General features: G+C 37.5%; 1 protein-coding gene across 3 annotated transcripts in view; it reads left to right on the top strand.

The window, feature by feature from the left end:
* AK5 (adenylate kinase 5) overlaps positions 1-17,020 on the top strand; it is an 82,454-nt gene that overhangs the window by 47,309 nt on the left and 18,125 nt on the right. For all 3 annotated transcript variants that reach the window (XM_036387912.2, XM_036387911.2, XM_036387913.2), the window contains exons 9-10: positions 11,128-11,170; positions 12,289-12,333. In XM_036387912.2, coding sequence (XP_036243805.1) covers positions 11,128-11,170; positions 12,289-12,333 — 88 coding nt within the window. The remainder of the gene's footprint in view (positions 1-11,127; positions 11,171-12,288; positions 12,334-17,020) is intronic.

Here is a 17,020-nt window from a genome sequence, read left to right as displayed (position 1 = left end):
TCTTTCGGAAGAGTACATACACTAAAGAAATCATACTCTTGGTTCATAATGTTTACATAATATTCACAAGTTTTATAGTTACAAAATAAAATAAAATTAATGGAAATGTGAAAATTATACTGATATCATAATAATTTCAAACTATATAGTTCACTGATGATACATTACACCATCCATAAAAGCACTGCAGTTTTGAATGCATGTGATTCTCACATGAGGTTGAACAAGGCTATGATGGGACCTTATTGTTTTTGTCAATGGCAAATATTCCTTCTGCCAGAATGTTGCAGTTAGCTTTTCTCATTATTTGTTAAACTAACACATTGCCACTCTGGCAAGAGTGCAGTACTGTTAACAAAGAAGGAGAAATGAAGCTAAAACAGTGCGAAAAGCCCATCAATCAGGGACAGCTATATAAATATGAAGTGGCTGACACCAACTGACTTTAAGTGCAAGTTGGTATCTTGATACATTTTGCAACATTTAAAAAAATAAATATTTCTATTACTAATAAATAAATGTGTACACACAGTTTATATGAAATGCCTTGTACAAATATAAAGAAAATATACAAGAGAAAGCAATTGCAACCAATATGAAATTATGGAAGCAAGTATTATATACAGAAGCAAAAAAGGGAGTGGAGACTACCATGAAGTCATAATACCATCTAGCTGCCTGGTCTGAAAAACAAAATGAGAAATTACTCTTAGGATGGAAAGATCAATAACTAAATTCAGGAGTGAGGAACTGCTCACATTCAAAACTTGAGCTCATTTTGACTGTGGCAGTGATTTAATCCTCCAGTGATTTACCACATGCTGTTTACGAATTGTGTGAAGCATCAACAACCTTTACTCAGAGAATCTCAAGTGGAAAAAGAATGTGTGTCTGGATACAAATGTGTCATGCAGTGATGTTATTGCATAGGAAATCTGTCATGAGAATGTGGGGGCTAAGAAGGCTGGTTTCCAAGCAACCTTACACAGCTGAGCTGCTAAAAATGGCTGAATTTTAGGGGAGCATCTTGGTAGTCACTGAACAAGGAGAGTTGGGGGTCACACAGAAGACAAAGCCACAGCTGGCAATGGGTGCCTTGGTGCAGCTGAAATGGACTTACACAGATACTTTTGCATTTTCTCATTCTTGGAATGAGCCAGGAAAATCTCCAGTGTAAACTAAACCAAAAAAGCATCAGAGTTGTTCAGATGTACATTAGTTCTTCCAGAATAATGTCTCCTACTGGTAGGCAGGAGCAAGGAGATGGAGTGGTGTGGTTCCAGGCACTGATGGAGTGCTTGGCTCATGCAGGAGTGCCAAGTGCTCCCAGAAACACCTGATAACTCTCCTTGAGACAGTGCAAAGCAACACTAGTCCAAATTAACATCTGGCTTTTCTGGAAGAGTATGCAGGGGAAATTGAATTTAAAACAACTCAGAGAAAGCTTGAGCTTTGAATTGTACATGTTATAAATGATGGTTCAATTAACTTTATGTAACTAAATTAAAAGTAAGCTGATTGTTTTCTACTGACTATGCATGAAGACTTCAAGAACTAGAACATTTGTAATCACTAAGTCCCTACAGCACGGAAAAGCAGGAGGGAAATACCCTTAAAAAAAAATTAAAACCCATTTTTTTCTCCAAATCATTCATAACTATTTTTCTGGTTTTGTCTCAGATCTGTGAGATCCTGTATTATAAAAGGAATAATATAAGTTTTTAGAATTACCTAGAAATACATTCTAAGTATTAAGTAAATAAATGAAAGAGATAGTACCTCTCATTGGGAATGACTTATGGAAGAACCAAGGTTCTTGTTTTAGCAATCTCTACAGCCATTTCTGGAATAGTGATTACACTACTCATGACTTGATTGGATAACATAAAAGCAAAGTAACGTGGCTAGTTTCAGATATTTTAACCCATATTAAGACTTCAGGAATATATTTTGGGCCAGGCATTTTTGAGTGCTGCAACTTTAAAGAGTATTCTCAATTTGCAGAACTTGCTGTGGTGACTAGTGTCTGATTTAATGAGGATGGTTCTTTGCTGCTGGAATACTCTCAAGTGTGATAAAGGTTTTTAATGCTCACTGTGTTCATTTATACTTGCCATTCAATTTCTCAACTTTTCCAGAGAGACTACCAATGTAATGCCCTTGTTTCTAGAGACCAGAAAGTTTTTATTTTTAACAATTAGATTTTTATTAGAAACCTACTGTTTGTTTTATTTCAAGTGCATTCAGGCAAAAGGGAGTACTGAAGAATTGGCATCAGTGAATCCTATCAAAGAGTTCCAGAAGAAGAGAGCTTTCAATTATTTTTGTCATGAAAACAAACCTTTCAGGAGAACTTTAACTAGCCTGATGAATATTTAGAGTAATTAAAGAAAAAGTTAAAACACACTGTCAGGCAGCTGGAGAATGGATACAATCTTGTACAAGTGCTACAGCACTTTAGAATTTGGGAAATGTGAAAACCAGGTCAACTTCAAGTAAAATTCTCAAAAATATATTTAGCCTCTAGTAATATTTGGAACAGGAAGTCACAAATTTCATAGAATGGTTTGGGTTGGAAGGGATGTTAAAGATCATTTAGTTCCAGCTTCCCTGCCACGGGCAGGACCACCTTCCGCTAGGCCAGGTTGCTCAGAGACTGACTCACCCTGGCCTTGAATGCTTCCAGAGATGAGACATCCACAGTTTCTGTGGACAACCTGTTCCAGTGCCTCACCACCCTCACATCTACAAAACATGGAAACGCATTTTTGTGCCTTTCAGGGAGTTACCAGTTCTTAACTGAGAGATTTCCATGCCCTTGCAGTGTCATGCTGCATTTACTGATTCAATTAGATAAATGCAATTAGATAAATGCCATAGTGCAAAGAAAAGATTGTCTTTTTTTTTTTGCCCCCCCCTGCAAATGTATCAAAGACCTAGGAAAGGTAGATTAAAAAAAAAAAAAAAAAACAAAATGTTTTCTGTTCAGTAATGACAAGCAATCAACTCAATGAAATAAATTGAATAACCCAATCTTTGCTGCAAATTCAGAATGTTTTATAATTAGAAATGTGACAGCTCACTTGAAAAATTCACAAGCAAAACCAAAATCAAGTGGAGGAAAAAAGCTCTAAAAGACACTTACTCATTCTAACAAGAGGAAAAGAGGAAACAGGCTCTCAATTAGAAGTTTTTGCCATGTAGTTATAATTCATTTTGCAGCTTGGTGTAGTTTCCTGTCCAAAGCACTGAGGAATCCAGGCTTTAGGAGAGCAGGAGAAAAGCTTTTAGTGAACTGATGCAAAACAGACTCCACTGCTACCAAGACTATAATAATATTTCCAGCCTGACTGATTAGCATAGCTTGAAACTTAAATATTCAAGAGACATAATGAAAAGTTCCTGAGAGTCTTTTCAATGCAGAGGCAGAACACAAATATTAATAAAACTGTTGGGCTTGAGCAAAGTAAAAGCCTCATTTAACTAAAGCTCTGTGGATTAAACCAAAGACCATTTTCCTCCATTTACTGTGTTTCCTATCAGTTGTCACTTTGTTTTGACTCCCTTTTCCCTACTCTGAAGATTCAGCCCAAGTAGTTTATTTAACCCTTCAGACACAATACTTTGGGGTTAGGATTACAATACTACAGAGGGCAAACTGCACACCTTCATTAGCAGGAGAAATTTTCATTCAGACTTTCAAAAATCAGATAAACATTAATTAAATTCTTCAAGGAGTCAGATTAGAATGTCATATATTAATCATGTGCTTTCTTTTTACTTGAGAACATAAGGAACTTCTGGTGTAACAGTAGTTTTATTCATATATGCTGTGCAGCATTAAACATTACAGGTCTTAGTAAAATGACCAAGAGTAACCAGAAGCCATTTGGGCTTTTAATGCTGAACATATCTGCAGTGTCCATTTCTCTTTTGCTGATAGAAAGTGGTATCAATTTGAATTACAGATTCTGGTTATACAGAGAAACTGTTTAAAACAGGAATATAGGACAGAAAAGAAAATGAGAGGATACTCAGAGAATGGTTGTAAAACTCTGTTCTCTCAACACTTGTTTTTTGTCAAAGGTGGAGTCCAATCTAGTTTAAGGATATCTGCAAAAAGGCAAAATGAATAAGCATCCAAAGACATGAAAGAGCTGGAAAGGCAGGTCTGACTACAGAGAAAAGATGTTTAATAGCAATGTACTGAAGTCAGTGAACAATCTGTTCAGTTCACGTTGCCATGGAAACTATCCTATTAAATGCTTTAAAAAAAACAGTTCTAGAAACAAAGTACTACAGTTTGCCTTACAAAATGTTTCCTGAATAAGCTCAAACCATGTGTATTTTGGTGCTTTGAAATAATTTTGTAAATGCAAAGAATTTTTTTCTCTTTCAAATCACCATTGTACACTGTAATAAAGGCATGTGTTGGAAAGTCTCCTGCTTAATTTTCCCCCATGCAAACCATGGCAAAATGGGCAAAAAATAACCAGAGTCAGCCTGCACTCTCTTATGTGAAATGCCAGAAGCAGTTGTTTACTTCTTCTTTCACAGATGTTATTTGAACTTATTTTCTGGTGATACTTATATTAGGTAGGGCTAGACTGCCAAGGTTAGTTGAAGTCTTTGCATTCCAATTCTTTCCTAATTTTGAACCCAAAGTTGCTGCCTGCAGCTCTGGTGGCCAGTACAGGGCACAAGGATTCAGTTAAAATGATGCTGAGCTCAAGTGAGTTACTGGAGATTTAAACAGCAGTGACAACATTATTCTTCAAGAGGTGCTGCATTTATGCTTCACTGAATAATTCTGCAGTAAATTATGAAGTCCTTCTCTGTGGCTTGTGGAAGTGCCTGTAGTAAAAGCATTACAATTTACAGTATCTCACCATCATTGCTGTAGGCAGTAGCAGTAGGATACTGCACCTTCTTTCCTCACACCAGCTTGCCCTTCCCCTGGCAAAGTGAGGCTTTATGCCTTCATGAACAAAATATAACTTCCCAGCTAAATTTATGAGTTCTACCTTTACAGTCCAGAGAACTTGCATAATTCTTGGGGAATATCAGGTATCCCACACAGTTGATGCAAATAGGATCCACAGCAGAACTTTTCCTCTTCTACCAAAAGTTGATAAAGAAATGTAAAGGTGTATTTTAAACCCGTTCTGCCTCCTAGATTTAGAGGCCTCACTCAGGGCTGTGAATTGGTTCTGTTCACGAAGCCCAGCATCCCTAAAGACAGCTACCCTTTCTCGAAAACATTTGTTGTAACAATTCCTATATTTTAAAACATTGCAGAAGGAAGTGCCTTTTTATTTCTTTTATATTTCTTAACCACTGTCAAAGTACATCCTGTATATTTTTACATACACATATAAAACTGCAGTGATTGCAAAGATGCTGTTTTACTCTATGAGATACAAAATTGCTCTTAAAATCACTTATTTGTATTGTATCAAAGCAGAAAAGTGGTTTCTCTGGGTACACTGGAAAATTAAAAAAAAAATCCCCTATGTATTTTCAGAAAGCCATATGTTTCCTACTTGGTTTTTTACTCCTTATGTATCCCAGGATTGTGCAGTCAATGTTAGTCATTTTGGGCTTAAATACCAGTCATAAAGAGTGAAAAGTGGCCTAGTTTTAGAACTCCTTCACAGCAGTTCATCTCAAATCAGTGGACTGTTTCTTCAGATAGTTCAATTCCTTCTTAACACAGAAGTCCTTTAGAAATACTGCAGAAGTTGAAAGTTACAGAACTGCCTAATAATAGATAAATAGGTGCTATAGTAAACCTTGAATATGCTTGTGAAATGTTAAGCAGAGAAGGCCTTTGAGAGGTAAAACTTGAACACAATTGTCAATTTTTATCTGAATAGCAGCAAATCATAGGATCTGAGGTTGCACACTGGGTTTGGGGATTTATTTGCAACACTCTATTCTTGTCCTTCTCCATGCCAAGATCTTTTTCTTTTTGAAAACTGAGTTGAGACAGGCCTGCAGAAAAGCCTTTCTCATCTTAAGTTTTAAAAAGCCCAGAAAAGCACAAAATGCACATACATTTAAAAAAAAAAAAACCAAACCAAACCATTAACAACAAAAAACCCAAATGACTGAATTTCACCTCTCAGAAGACAGCTCTCAGGGCAAATATGTACAGAAGTTAACAAAAACCAATTCTCCCCAAACTATAGCACACAGATCCTGGCTTTTTCCTCTCTAAAGTACCTACAGATATTCTTGATGTTCTTGAAGAACAGGAATGCAAAATCTGAAAAAAACCCAACCAAATTTAAAAGCTGGATAATTTGATATTGGCTTTTGACTGTTAAAAATGGGTTAATCTCTAACTAATGGGTATAATTTTCTATTATTATTATTATTTTAGAATTGATAATAATTTTTGTTTCAAAAGAATAATCACAGAATCACAGAAAGGGGAAGGTGGGAAGAGGGACTGCAGTGAATCATCTGGTCCAACCTCCCTGCTCAAGGAGGGTCATCCCACAGCCCATGGCACAGGATGACCCTTGAACATCTCCAGTGAGGGAGACTCCAGAACCTCACTGGGCAATCTGTGCCAGTGCTTGTCACCTGCACAGTCAAGTTCTTCCTCTTGTTTAGGTGGAACTTCTGTGCATCAGTTTGTGCCTGTTGCCTCTTGTCCCACCGCCCAGCAGCACTGAGCAGAGCCTGGTCCATCCTCTGGCACCTCCCTTCAGACACTGACTGATATTGATTAGGTCCCTTCTCAGCCTTCTCAAGGCTGACCATGCCCAGCTCCCTCAGCTCCCTCACAAGAGAGCATGGCACTGAGTTTTGTCTTTGGTAGGAACCTGGAATTAAGTGGGAATCACAGTGATATCATCTGTCCGAATTCTGTAGATGCTATTATGAACACTGATGTTTTTGCAGTTTTATGCATTGTGAACAAATAAAAATCACCTCGAAAAACATTAGCTCTGTACGCTCATCCTAATTTCTTTAGTCCTTTTTAACACAAATAACTCCACTCTGCTGAGCGGTATGAAGTATATAAGAAAATTTGACTTTCAATGGAGAAAAAAGTCTTGAAGTGTGAGGGTATTCCTACTGTGTCTTACCTTATTTATTAGTTCTGTAGCAGGGGAAGTCAGAGCTCAGCCACCTCTGCTTTACAGAGGCATACTATAACACTCAGCTTGCAGAAAGCAGCTCAGGCTGAAAAATTGATTTGAAGTATAAATCAAGTTTAATGGTATGGCTCATAAAATCCATACCCAGGGAGCACTGCCCTTGCATAAAACGAACAAAGAAACATGTAATTTTTATTTGTTTAAATAATTTGTGTCTGAAACATTCCTTGGAATATTTACATTCTCAAATTCAAGCTTGAAAATTGAGCATAATTTTAAGCAGCAGTCACGCTGTATTTCAAATTCAGTCTCATTCTACTGCCTCTTTTCTCCTCTGTCTGTGATTATTTATCATCTTTGGTAAATTTGGAGGACAAACTCTGGCTATATCTGTTAGAAATCTGAATGAAATGTATCAGGTACTTCTTACCACTCTTTTCTAGAAGCATTCAAACAACAATGAGGTGATAAGGGAGAACTCTTGTCCATGTAAAACAAAAGAAACAAAACCCCAACTAAAACACGCAAGGACTGGAGCAGAGGTTATTACTGGGTAACAGGAAAGCTTTCACATTTCATCAGGTAACTGACATTCACAACAGCTGTCACTAAGTCCTCATGAAGAAAATGGCCCTTCAGTAGATTAAAAAATTAAATCTATTTTATTGATATGCCTTACGAGTACTCATTCATTGGCAGCAAAATTGAAACTTCTGAAGAATTCTGTATCATTCCATTATTATTTGCTGAGACATACTGTCATAGTTTGTTACTACAGAAATTAGGTGGGTTGGAAGTTCATCTAGTTCCAAATCATTCTATGATTCTGTGGACTTACCTCACTTACCTAGCAATGACAGTAACTGCAAAGTCATTAACCAATGAAGTATCTACTACCAGTCAGATATTTACTAATTACAACACAAGTGGCAAGTAAAATGGCAGTCAAAAGCCTGTGTTTTCCAACTCCAAAGACAAATGTCAAATAAGTGATTCTTTACAGGCAGCAAACTTCTCTAATTAGCAATTATTTTAATGTACTGTTGATATTGTTTAAGTAGTTACACAGACATCTGTGCTCCACTAATGGACATGTTTCCAGATAATATTTAGAGATATAACTTGACTGTAAAGGCATATGAAATTACAAACTACCTATCTTTCTTCAGAGCTCATTACGAGATGTAATCTTCCTCACTTTGCTTTCAAGTACATGGAAACAGCTATACTGAGAGTACAGAGACTGCTGCTAAATCACTGTATTGGTGCTGGCAGTCTGGTGTCAAATACCATTTGCTATCTAACTGGAGGGACTTTGCCTTATGTGATCACTTGCTAAATCCCACAGTTATTTTCCAAAGAGCTCTGGGAAGGAGGCAGAGCAGTGTGTTCAGCCTGATACAGGCCAAGCCATTCACAGTTTAGAGACCTACTTGCTAAAAAGACTCAATCTTTGAGTCTTTCTGTCAAATACTGTCAAATGCAAACATAAAGAGACTGTATTAAACAGGGTGCCAGACTGTCACTCTTTGTGAGGGACCTCCAGCCAAACAGCACATCTAGCTCCTCACGCAGATCAGCACAAAAACTGGTTGGATTCAGTTTCTGCAATCGTAGGGGAGAACAACAGCAAAACTTGAAAGCAGTAATGCTGCTTTCAATTCTATAATTTGATTGTAAGCTTGGAATTCTAATCCAGATTTTTAAAGGAATTTTACTCTAAACTTAGTGCCTAAAAGGATTTTGATCCATAAACTTTCAAAGGCATTATAAGAAGCAGAATCTAAAATGAAGCCTTTTGCATGCAATATATGCTTTGCAGGGTCAATTATTTGATTGTATTATTACATGCAAAAATAATGGACATAGGGTTAATATTGTCACTTGAAATGTAGGAAAGAGAATAATTTCTCATTTGAAAATGACACCTTTCTCTTTTAAGACAGCAGTTCTTCTGCTGCAGTGTAATAGGCTGAGAATTACTGTGAATCAAAAAATGGAAATAATTTGTGTAACCAGTGTAATGGTACTTCAGCCTAATGAAGAGTACTTCATTTTCAGTGGTGATGGGAATACAAGGAGAAACCTGCAAGGGTAGTGCATGAGCCCTGCAAATTACGGTGGGCAGCAGTTTACCCATTCCAGTCACCTTGCAGTTCATGTCACTTCATCTACTCCTGTAGCGCTACACATTTAAAGGTGGCTATTTCTGAGAGCTGTGCTGCCAGAAGCTATGGCTTGATAGCCATATGCTACTGAGATGACTCACATAGCATGTTTCATGCTGATGTTAGGCACTGATGATGTAATACTGTCACATGAGGATGAGTTACTGTCAATGCTATTATTGATATTTTACAGACCAGGCTAAAGCATTGTTGATGTGGGTATATTTACACCTCACAACCTAGACTATATCCAGCATATATATAATTCTCACTTATCAGAACAATAAAGAATTCCCATTCTGACAGTCTTGCTGGCCAATATTTGTAATTTCTCATTGATTGTAATATACAGTCACAAAATAATTTTAAGTGGCTGAATCTCAGGAGACAAAACATGCTACATCCCCCATTTTCCTGGTGTAGTCCCTCCTTGTAGTTGAACAGCCTCTATAACAACTTGTAGCTTGTGTTACATTCAGAAGGTAAACACATTTGAGATTAAAGACCAATGCCATCTTTATGTTATAGCTCGCTTTTAGAAGGTTCTCCAATATTGCTTTCTCACTATTAACAGCTGATCATACTATAGTGACTTCAGAAGAAATTCAGGATGCACACTGATTGCTTACATATCATGTGGGAATTGTGCATTTGGACACTGAAGAGCCATTCCTCACAAAACCAGTATTACAGCAGAGAAGGGCCTGGGTTGGAAGGGACCCTAAAGATCATCTTGCTCCAAACCCCCAGCAGGCAGGGATATGTTTCACTAGACCAGGTTGCTCAAAGCCCCATCCAGCCTGGCCTTGAATACTTCCAGGGATGGTCATCTATAACATCTCTGGGAAACATGTTCCAGTGCCTCTCTGTCCTGACAGTGAAGAATTTCTTCCCAAGATCTCATCTAAATCTACTGTCTTTCAGTGTAAAGCCATTCCCCCTTGTCACTCTATCTCCTTGGAAATAGTCCCTCTCCAGCTCTGTGCAGGCCCCTTTCAGGTCCTGGGAAGCTGCTGTAAGGTCTCTGCAGACCTCTCCAGGCTGAACAGCCCCAACTCTCTCAGCCTGTCTTCCTAGGAGAGGTGTTCCAGCCCTCTGAGCATCTTTGTGGGCTCCTCTGGACTCACTCCAGCAGGTCCCTGCCCTTGTGCTGGCGCCCCAGGGCCAGGAGCAGTGCCCAGGTGGGGTCTCATGAGGGCAGGGCAGAGAGGTGGAATCTGCTCCCTCAGCGTGCTGCCCACGCTGCCTTTGGTGCAGCCCTGGACACAGTTAGCTTGCTGGGCTGCAAATGCACTTTGATGGGTCATGTGGAGCTTCTTATCCACCAATGATTTCAAGTCCTTTTTCCCAGGACTGCACTGGATCCATTTTCCACCCAGCCTGTAACTGTGCTTGGCATTGCCCTGAGGCAGGAGCAGTACCTTGTACTTGGCCCTGAACTCCATTAGGTCACCTCTCAAGCATGTCCAGGTCCCTCTGGATGCCATCCCTTCCCTCGAGCAAGCTTGGTGTCATTGGCAAACTTGCTGAGGGTGCACTTGGTCCCACTGTCCCTGTCACCAACAAGATGTTAAACAACACCGGTCCCCATTCCCAAACCTGAGGAGCTGCACTCAATTATATGGGATACTGAATCATCTCAAGATATCTTGGGTTCTCTGTGCTTGTGTTCTAGCAACTGCAACAGCACTAACAGCATTTCTGTGACACTGTAAACCATATCTCAACATAGATTAAAACTGAGACCTTAGAGAAATACATATTAAGATATATAGATAAGCAGATATAAGAAGAAATGCAAACTATGCAGAATATCCATTTCAATTTGTCAATTGCTTAATTAACAGGAGGAGGATCAGTCAAGTTTTTCTGGTTATGAGAGCACAGGAGGTGAGTTTCATTTTCAGTGTCAATTGCCATTTCATTTTGAAACCTTTGATTTCCCGTTATTTAAATAGTTAATTAGAAAGTAAAGTGAATTCAGCTGATTTGTATTGTGAACTTTATGCCTCAAGGGATTTTTATCATGTGAATTCTTTCAAATGAAATTTTAAGTTTGTAAAACACATTTCTATACTCTTTTGGCTGGATCAAAAATTATTAGAAAGTACTACTGTTAATCAGCATCAAATCTCATAGGTGTTTTCAGAAATCGGCAGTTATGAAAGTCTCCTTGGAAAGGAGAGTCTAAGAGAAAGAAAGGATAAAGCAAGATTTTTCATGGCTAATGATTTTTTGTAATAAGAGATCTACACACCACAAAATAAACCCCAAAAATTGTATGAGGCGTCTTGTATGTGATTAACAAAATCAGATATGTGTCTTGTAAGTGATTAACTCAAAGACATAATAAAATTTCAGCAGGCTCACATGGTGCAAGATCACCTTCTGTACTGTATAATCAGTGCAGTGGCTGGGACTCAGACCAGGAGGAATTGCTTTTTCAAAAGGTACACTCTCAGTCAAAGACAAAGCTGTAATACACACACCGTAGTTTTGGTGAGTGTATTGCCTGCATTTCAGCTAAGATGGTTATTATTTGGCTGAATTTGGGGCTCACAGGAATTTAGAAGTACATTTCAGAGAGTATAAAATGTAAATGGGAGGTGGACAAGATTCTATAGCAATTATAATGCAATAATATGCTCAGTAGAAACTGCAGTGGCTGAACACAGTCAGCATTATTACATCATATTATTACATCAAGATGAATCTGCTTCTCTCTTTTTTCCTTTCTTTTTTTAAAGAAATGATGTGTATTGCAAGGTCTATTTTCAGGTAAAATGTCTTTATCATATCTGCAATGACAACTATGAAACTGAGAGATTAATAGGCTTGTGGATGATAGCTCCTTTTGGAATGGAGAAAGCATATCTATTTTTTATAACAGAAAGTAAATCTAGTAAAAGCAGATCCCCTTGCATGAGTGTTACACAATTTGGTGTGGTAAGTAGCTGGCATTAAAATTAGTAGCTCCTGCCACTAAAGAATTTTTGTTTTCATTTTAGACTTTTCAGAAGATCTAAGGAAATCAAACATCATTTTTGTTGTCGGTAAGTAGGATTCCTAATTTAACTGCTACTCTTGAATATTCCCATGTTATTTAGCTTTGATTATGTGATTTATTTATTTATTTATTTAGCAAAATAGATTGGCTGAGAACATTTATTCTCCAATGTTGGTTTAGTCTTTTGAAAGGCAGCTAGGATTTAATAATATGTAATTAACTTGGGTCTAACCATACTATCAACAGTTGTGGAAAGCTCAGAGCAGGCAGCTCCTTTGATTGTGAACATGTTCAAAATAACCTTAATTCTTTTGCAGTTACAGTTAAGTTGTGACTTCCCACACCAAAGCTGCCTCACCAGCACTAATTAAAATTTTACTAAATTGGATTGTAACTCAGAAGTTTAAGATTTGGCTGGAAAGTATCAGGTCTCTTCCCTTCCTTATTTGTGAGGCAACTTCTGTTAGATACAGGTTTCAATTCTGCATGTGTTCAGCATCATGTTAAAAGCCAACAGGCTGCTCACCAGGCATGATCCTTAGCACTGAAGCTCTGCAGTTTCAGGGTTTACTTTTATATTGCTTTTGGAAATCCACAGAGTAAAAGCACCATGTTAATGCCTTTTATCACATGAATGTGAGTAATATAATTTGCATAAACTTGGAGCAGTCTTTTAAAACAAATTATAACCAGAAGATTGATTTTAAAGCTTGGTACTAATTACTTGGAAAGAATAATTGCTTTTGTATTGAGCAATTTTTAGAACTGCTTTACAATCCAGAGGAGGAACACACATTTCTGAGGACCTAAGGACAGATACCAGAACATGGGGGGATTCTACATAAAACTAAATCAATTTGTGCATTGTTTTTCCTGGGGAAATAAAAATTACAAAACTTCCAAAATTAATAATTGAATGGAAGTTTCATTCAGAACCAGAACTCAAGAAGCATCAAAAAACATTCCAATACCTGCAGGTTGAGGGAGATGATCCTTCCTCCCTATTCAGCACTGATGTGGATGCATCTGGAGCACTGTGTCCAGTCTGGGCTCCCAGTACAAGAAAGATAATGATTTACTGGAGTGAGTGTGGTGCAGGACCACAAAGATATTTGAGGAATAGGAGCATCTGTCATTTGAGGAGAGGCTGAGAGAACTGGGACTATTCAGCCTGGAGAAGAGAAGGCTCCAGAGGATTTTACCATTAAGTATAAATAATTACCTGATGGGAGGGAATGAAGATGAGGGAGCCTGAATTTCTCAGTAGTAGCCAGTGACAGGAGAAGAGAAAATGGGACAACTTAAAATGCATTCAATTTCACCTGAACACAAAAACCACTTTTTTACTATGAGGGTAGTCAAACACTGGAACAAGTTGCCCAGAAACTGTAGGGTCTCCATGCTTACAGATGTTCAAACCCCAATCTGACAGAGTTCAGATCAACCTGCTGTAGCTGATCCCAGTGTAACACAGTTGTTTGAATAAATGATTCCAAGAACTTCCTTGCAACCTAAAAGATTCTATTAAAAGAGTGTTCTCATGTTGCAATTTTATCTCATTCTCTCTTATGCCAAATACAAGTTAACTCAATTTATTGCAACTCAATTTTTATGTGTATGAAAAAGTAAAATGAGGTTACTGAAGAGTTCACTGGAGACTTTTTCTTAAGGGAAGGGTGCATAAAACCTAATTTTCAGTCCTTTAAGCAAACTGTAATCTATGCTTACTGATGTACACCTTCCTGCTAGTCACTACAGTGAAAAATTTTAATTCTGTCTCACGTATCATATTGAAAAAAAATAATTTGGGTTTGTACAAATAGGTTTTTAAGAAAAAAAATGAGAACACACTCAAGTAATATTGCCTCTGAAATTGTCCATGGTAAAGTATATTTTTCATTTGCCTCTGGGAATCTTTTTATTTTAGAAGGAGTCATTTTGAATTTTCATTTATAATTTTTCTAGGACATCCAGTAGCCATCTTGCAGCTTCAAATTGAAATCACACCTTTTTCCTAGTTATTCCTGCTCTGATTTTCTAGTAAATGCTTTCTGGGTGCAGAGATAAATTGTGCCTTAATGAAAATACAGTTTTCTTTGTTAAAAAGATTATTATGAAAAGTTTTACTGAGTCCAAATGTGGGTAATTTTCAAAAAAAATATCTAGAATGATTTATTCTTTTTCCCAAAATACCTCCATCTCCACTCCCATCCTTGCACCCCTGAAAAATTTTCTTAAAGTCTTATGAGAAGAGTGAGAGGTTTTTTTGTGGGTTTGTGGGGGTTTTTGAACAAAATGAGAGCTCCATGGTTGCTCATTTTTCTGCAAAATCTTGACCTTATTCGACTTAGGTAGTGCAAGTAAATGGTATTCCCAGAGACAGATTTCTTGCAGCAGCTAAGTTGGAGTGGCCACAAGCTCTTTTGCCTTGAGTCCTTTTCAGGCAGTTAAATCTGCAGGGATCACCTGTTGATCCACAGCCACTCCAGCTTTAGCTTTATACACACTACCCACATGCACACACGTTTGTGCAGGCAGGCAATGTCAGTCAAGAGGTGGAATCCGATCATTGTGAATGGTACAACAGTGAAAGAAAAATATGAAGAAATCTTACAGAAGCAGAACAAAACTGTTGGGGATGGGGAAAAAAGCCCCAAATGTCAGTGGTTAAAGTGCTCTGCTGCAGTGAGCAGTGCTAGAGATGTTCAGTCCATGATACCCTGACTAGAGAGGGAGCAGAGAAGTTGGGTCAGAGCAGGCTGCTGTGGGATACTGGAATGGGAAAAACTGTCTTGGGCTCAGGTGTCATTAAGGATGTTGACTCATTACATAGGTGTGTATTATTTCATGAGGAAATAATAAGATGCTTATAAAGGTGTTTTGAAGCTAGAATTTTAAACACGTACATTTGAAGAAGTTTACAAACAAATCAAAATGAATGCACCATCTGCCATACCTGACAAACAGAGATACTGTTTATGACAAAGGGAAAGAAACAGGCAGTTCCCTCTCCCACTAATTACCCTTGAAAATTTTCCAGAAAGGGAAAGAAAAAGAAATCATCTAATTAGCAAAAGTTTACATTAGAGCTAATGTAGGAATTAATTGGAATAACAGTCAAGTTGGATTAATTAAGCAACAATGTCAATGTTCTATCCATATTGTAAAACACAGAAAGAGTATCAGCAAGTAAAAAATATAAGAGAAAACAGCAGGATAATAAAAGAGGAAAAACAATGATAAATTTGGCCAGCAAAGTAAAATTCAAAGAAGAAAAAATATAAAGAGGCACAAAGATAAAATTGGGTGATGTTCTAATAAATATTTAAAACTTAAGTAATCATTGCCAGTCATTAAAAGACAAACCAAAAAAACAAACTAAAAACCTATGTCATCAATTTTAACGACAATGAATGTTGAATGATCTTCTAATTCTTAACTACTGCAATATTCCATATTGCATCCACAGAAGTGTCATCCATAGCACAGTTTCTGGGAGCATTCCCCCTCCCTGGCCTCTGCAGGAGCTTCACAAAACAGTTGGCTTCAGCTGAGCCTGAAAGTAAAACCGGAGGTTCAGGAATCTTTCTGCGCTTTGGATCAGAAACAAACTCCCTGCTGACTTGTAAATGAGGTGTTTAAAGCTTAGCTAATGTAACCACTCTCCTCTACAGAATCTTTGTTATATTCTTGTTGATGATCTAAAGCTGGTAATTGCTTAAACTCAGTGTAAGAAAGACCAGCTTTTTAGCTGACACTGAAAATATTCTCACCACTTACACCTAGAAGTAGACATTATCAGAGACAGAGCTTGCACACACACCAAAATTCAACAAGTAATATATCACAAAACTCAAACTCTTTATTTGTCCCAGGTATGTCAGACCTTAAATGACATCACCTAATTCAATTTATCATTAATTTAGGCCTGCTTTGAGTATAAGGTTTAACCAGATGAGGTCCCTTCCATTGTAAATTATGCTACAATACCTACAATCAGAAAAGCACAGAATGAGCAGTACTGATAATTAAACCCCCAGTCAGTCCAAGCTAACTGTGGATGCTGTGCAAGGTTGATTTCCCTGACTTCCTGTGAAATAAACTTCACATTTTCTTTAAGAAAGATGAAAACTCACTGATGTCCCAGGATATTGCATCACTCTGCCAACATGCACAACTCGTTGTTTTCTAATGAAAAATAATTTCTCAGAAAAAAGAAATACAAAGAAAGTGTTGAGGCCTTTTTTGTTGTTGTTGTTAAGTAATAGTACAATTCCTGTATGGCTTCACTTAGACTGAAATAATTTGTGAACAGCAGATGAGGTGCTATTGAGAAGCCTTCAAATACCATATTTTGAAGTTAAGGCTTATTTTTTACTTGTCTATAAAATCCAAGTAGCTTGATAAAACTGCCAAACTGATCAAGTCATCCAAAATTTTTGCTTGAATTTAGGGATAGACTGACTGGGGTTATTTTGGTTTCAATTCAGACTTCTGAGGCTCCCTTGTGCAGCTAGATTTCCCCTGTAGGCACTTCTCCCTGATACAGGGATGATGCTCATTATGATAACAAGGTCTTGAAATTGATACATTTTAAAATAAATAGTGGGACTGTCTTGTAAATCCTACTGCTGGCTTTTTATATAAATGCTCATGATATTTTGGTATATAATAAAGTTGTAAGATTTAAAATAGAGGCATCTCAGTCTGCCTGCATGACACTTTTGCTCTAG

The sequence above is a fragment of the Molothrus ater genome, chromosome 9 (assembly GCF_012460135.2).
Source record: "Molothrus ater isolate BHLD 08-10-18 breed brown headed cowbird chromosome 9, BPBGC_Mater_1.1, whole genome shotgun sequence".
Lineage (NCBI taxonomy): Eukaryota > Metazoa > Chordata > Aves > Passeriformes > Icteridae > Molothrus > Molothrus ater.
This window is presented reverse-complemented; position numbering and strand designations above follow the sequence as displayed.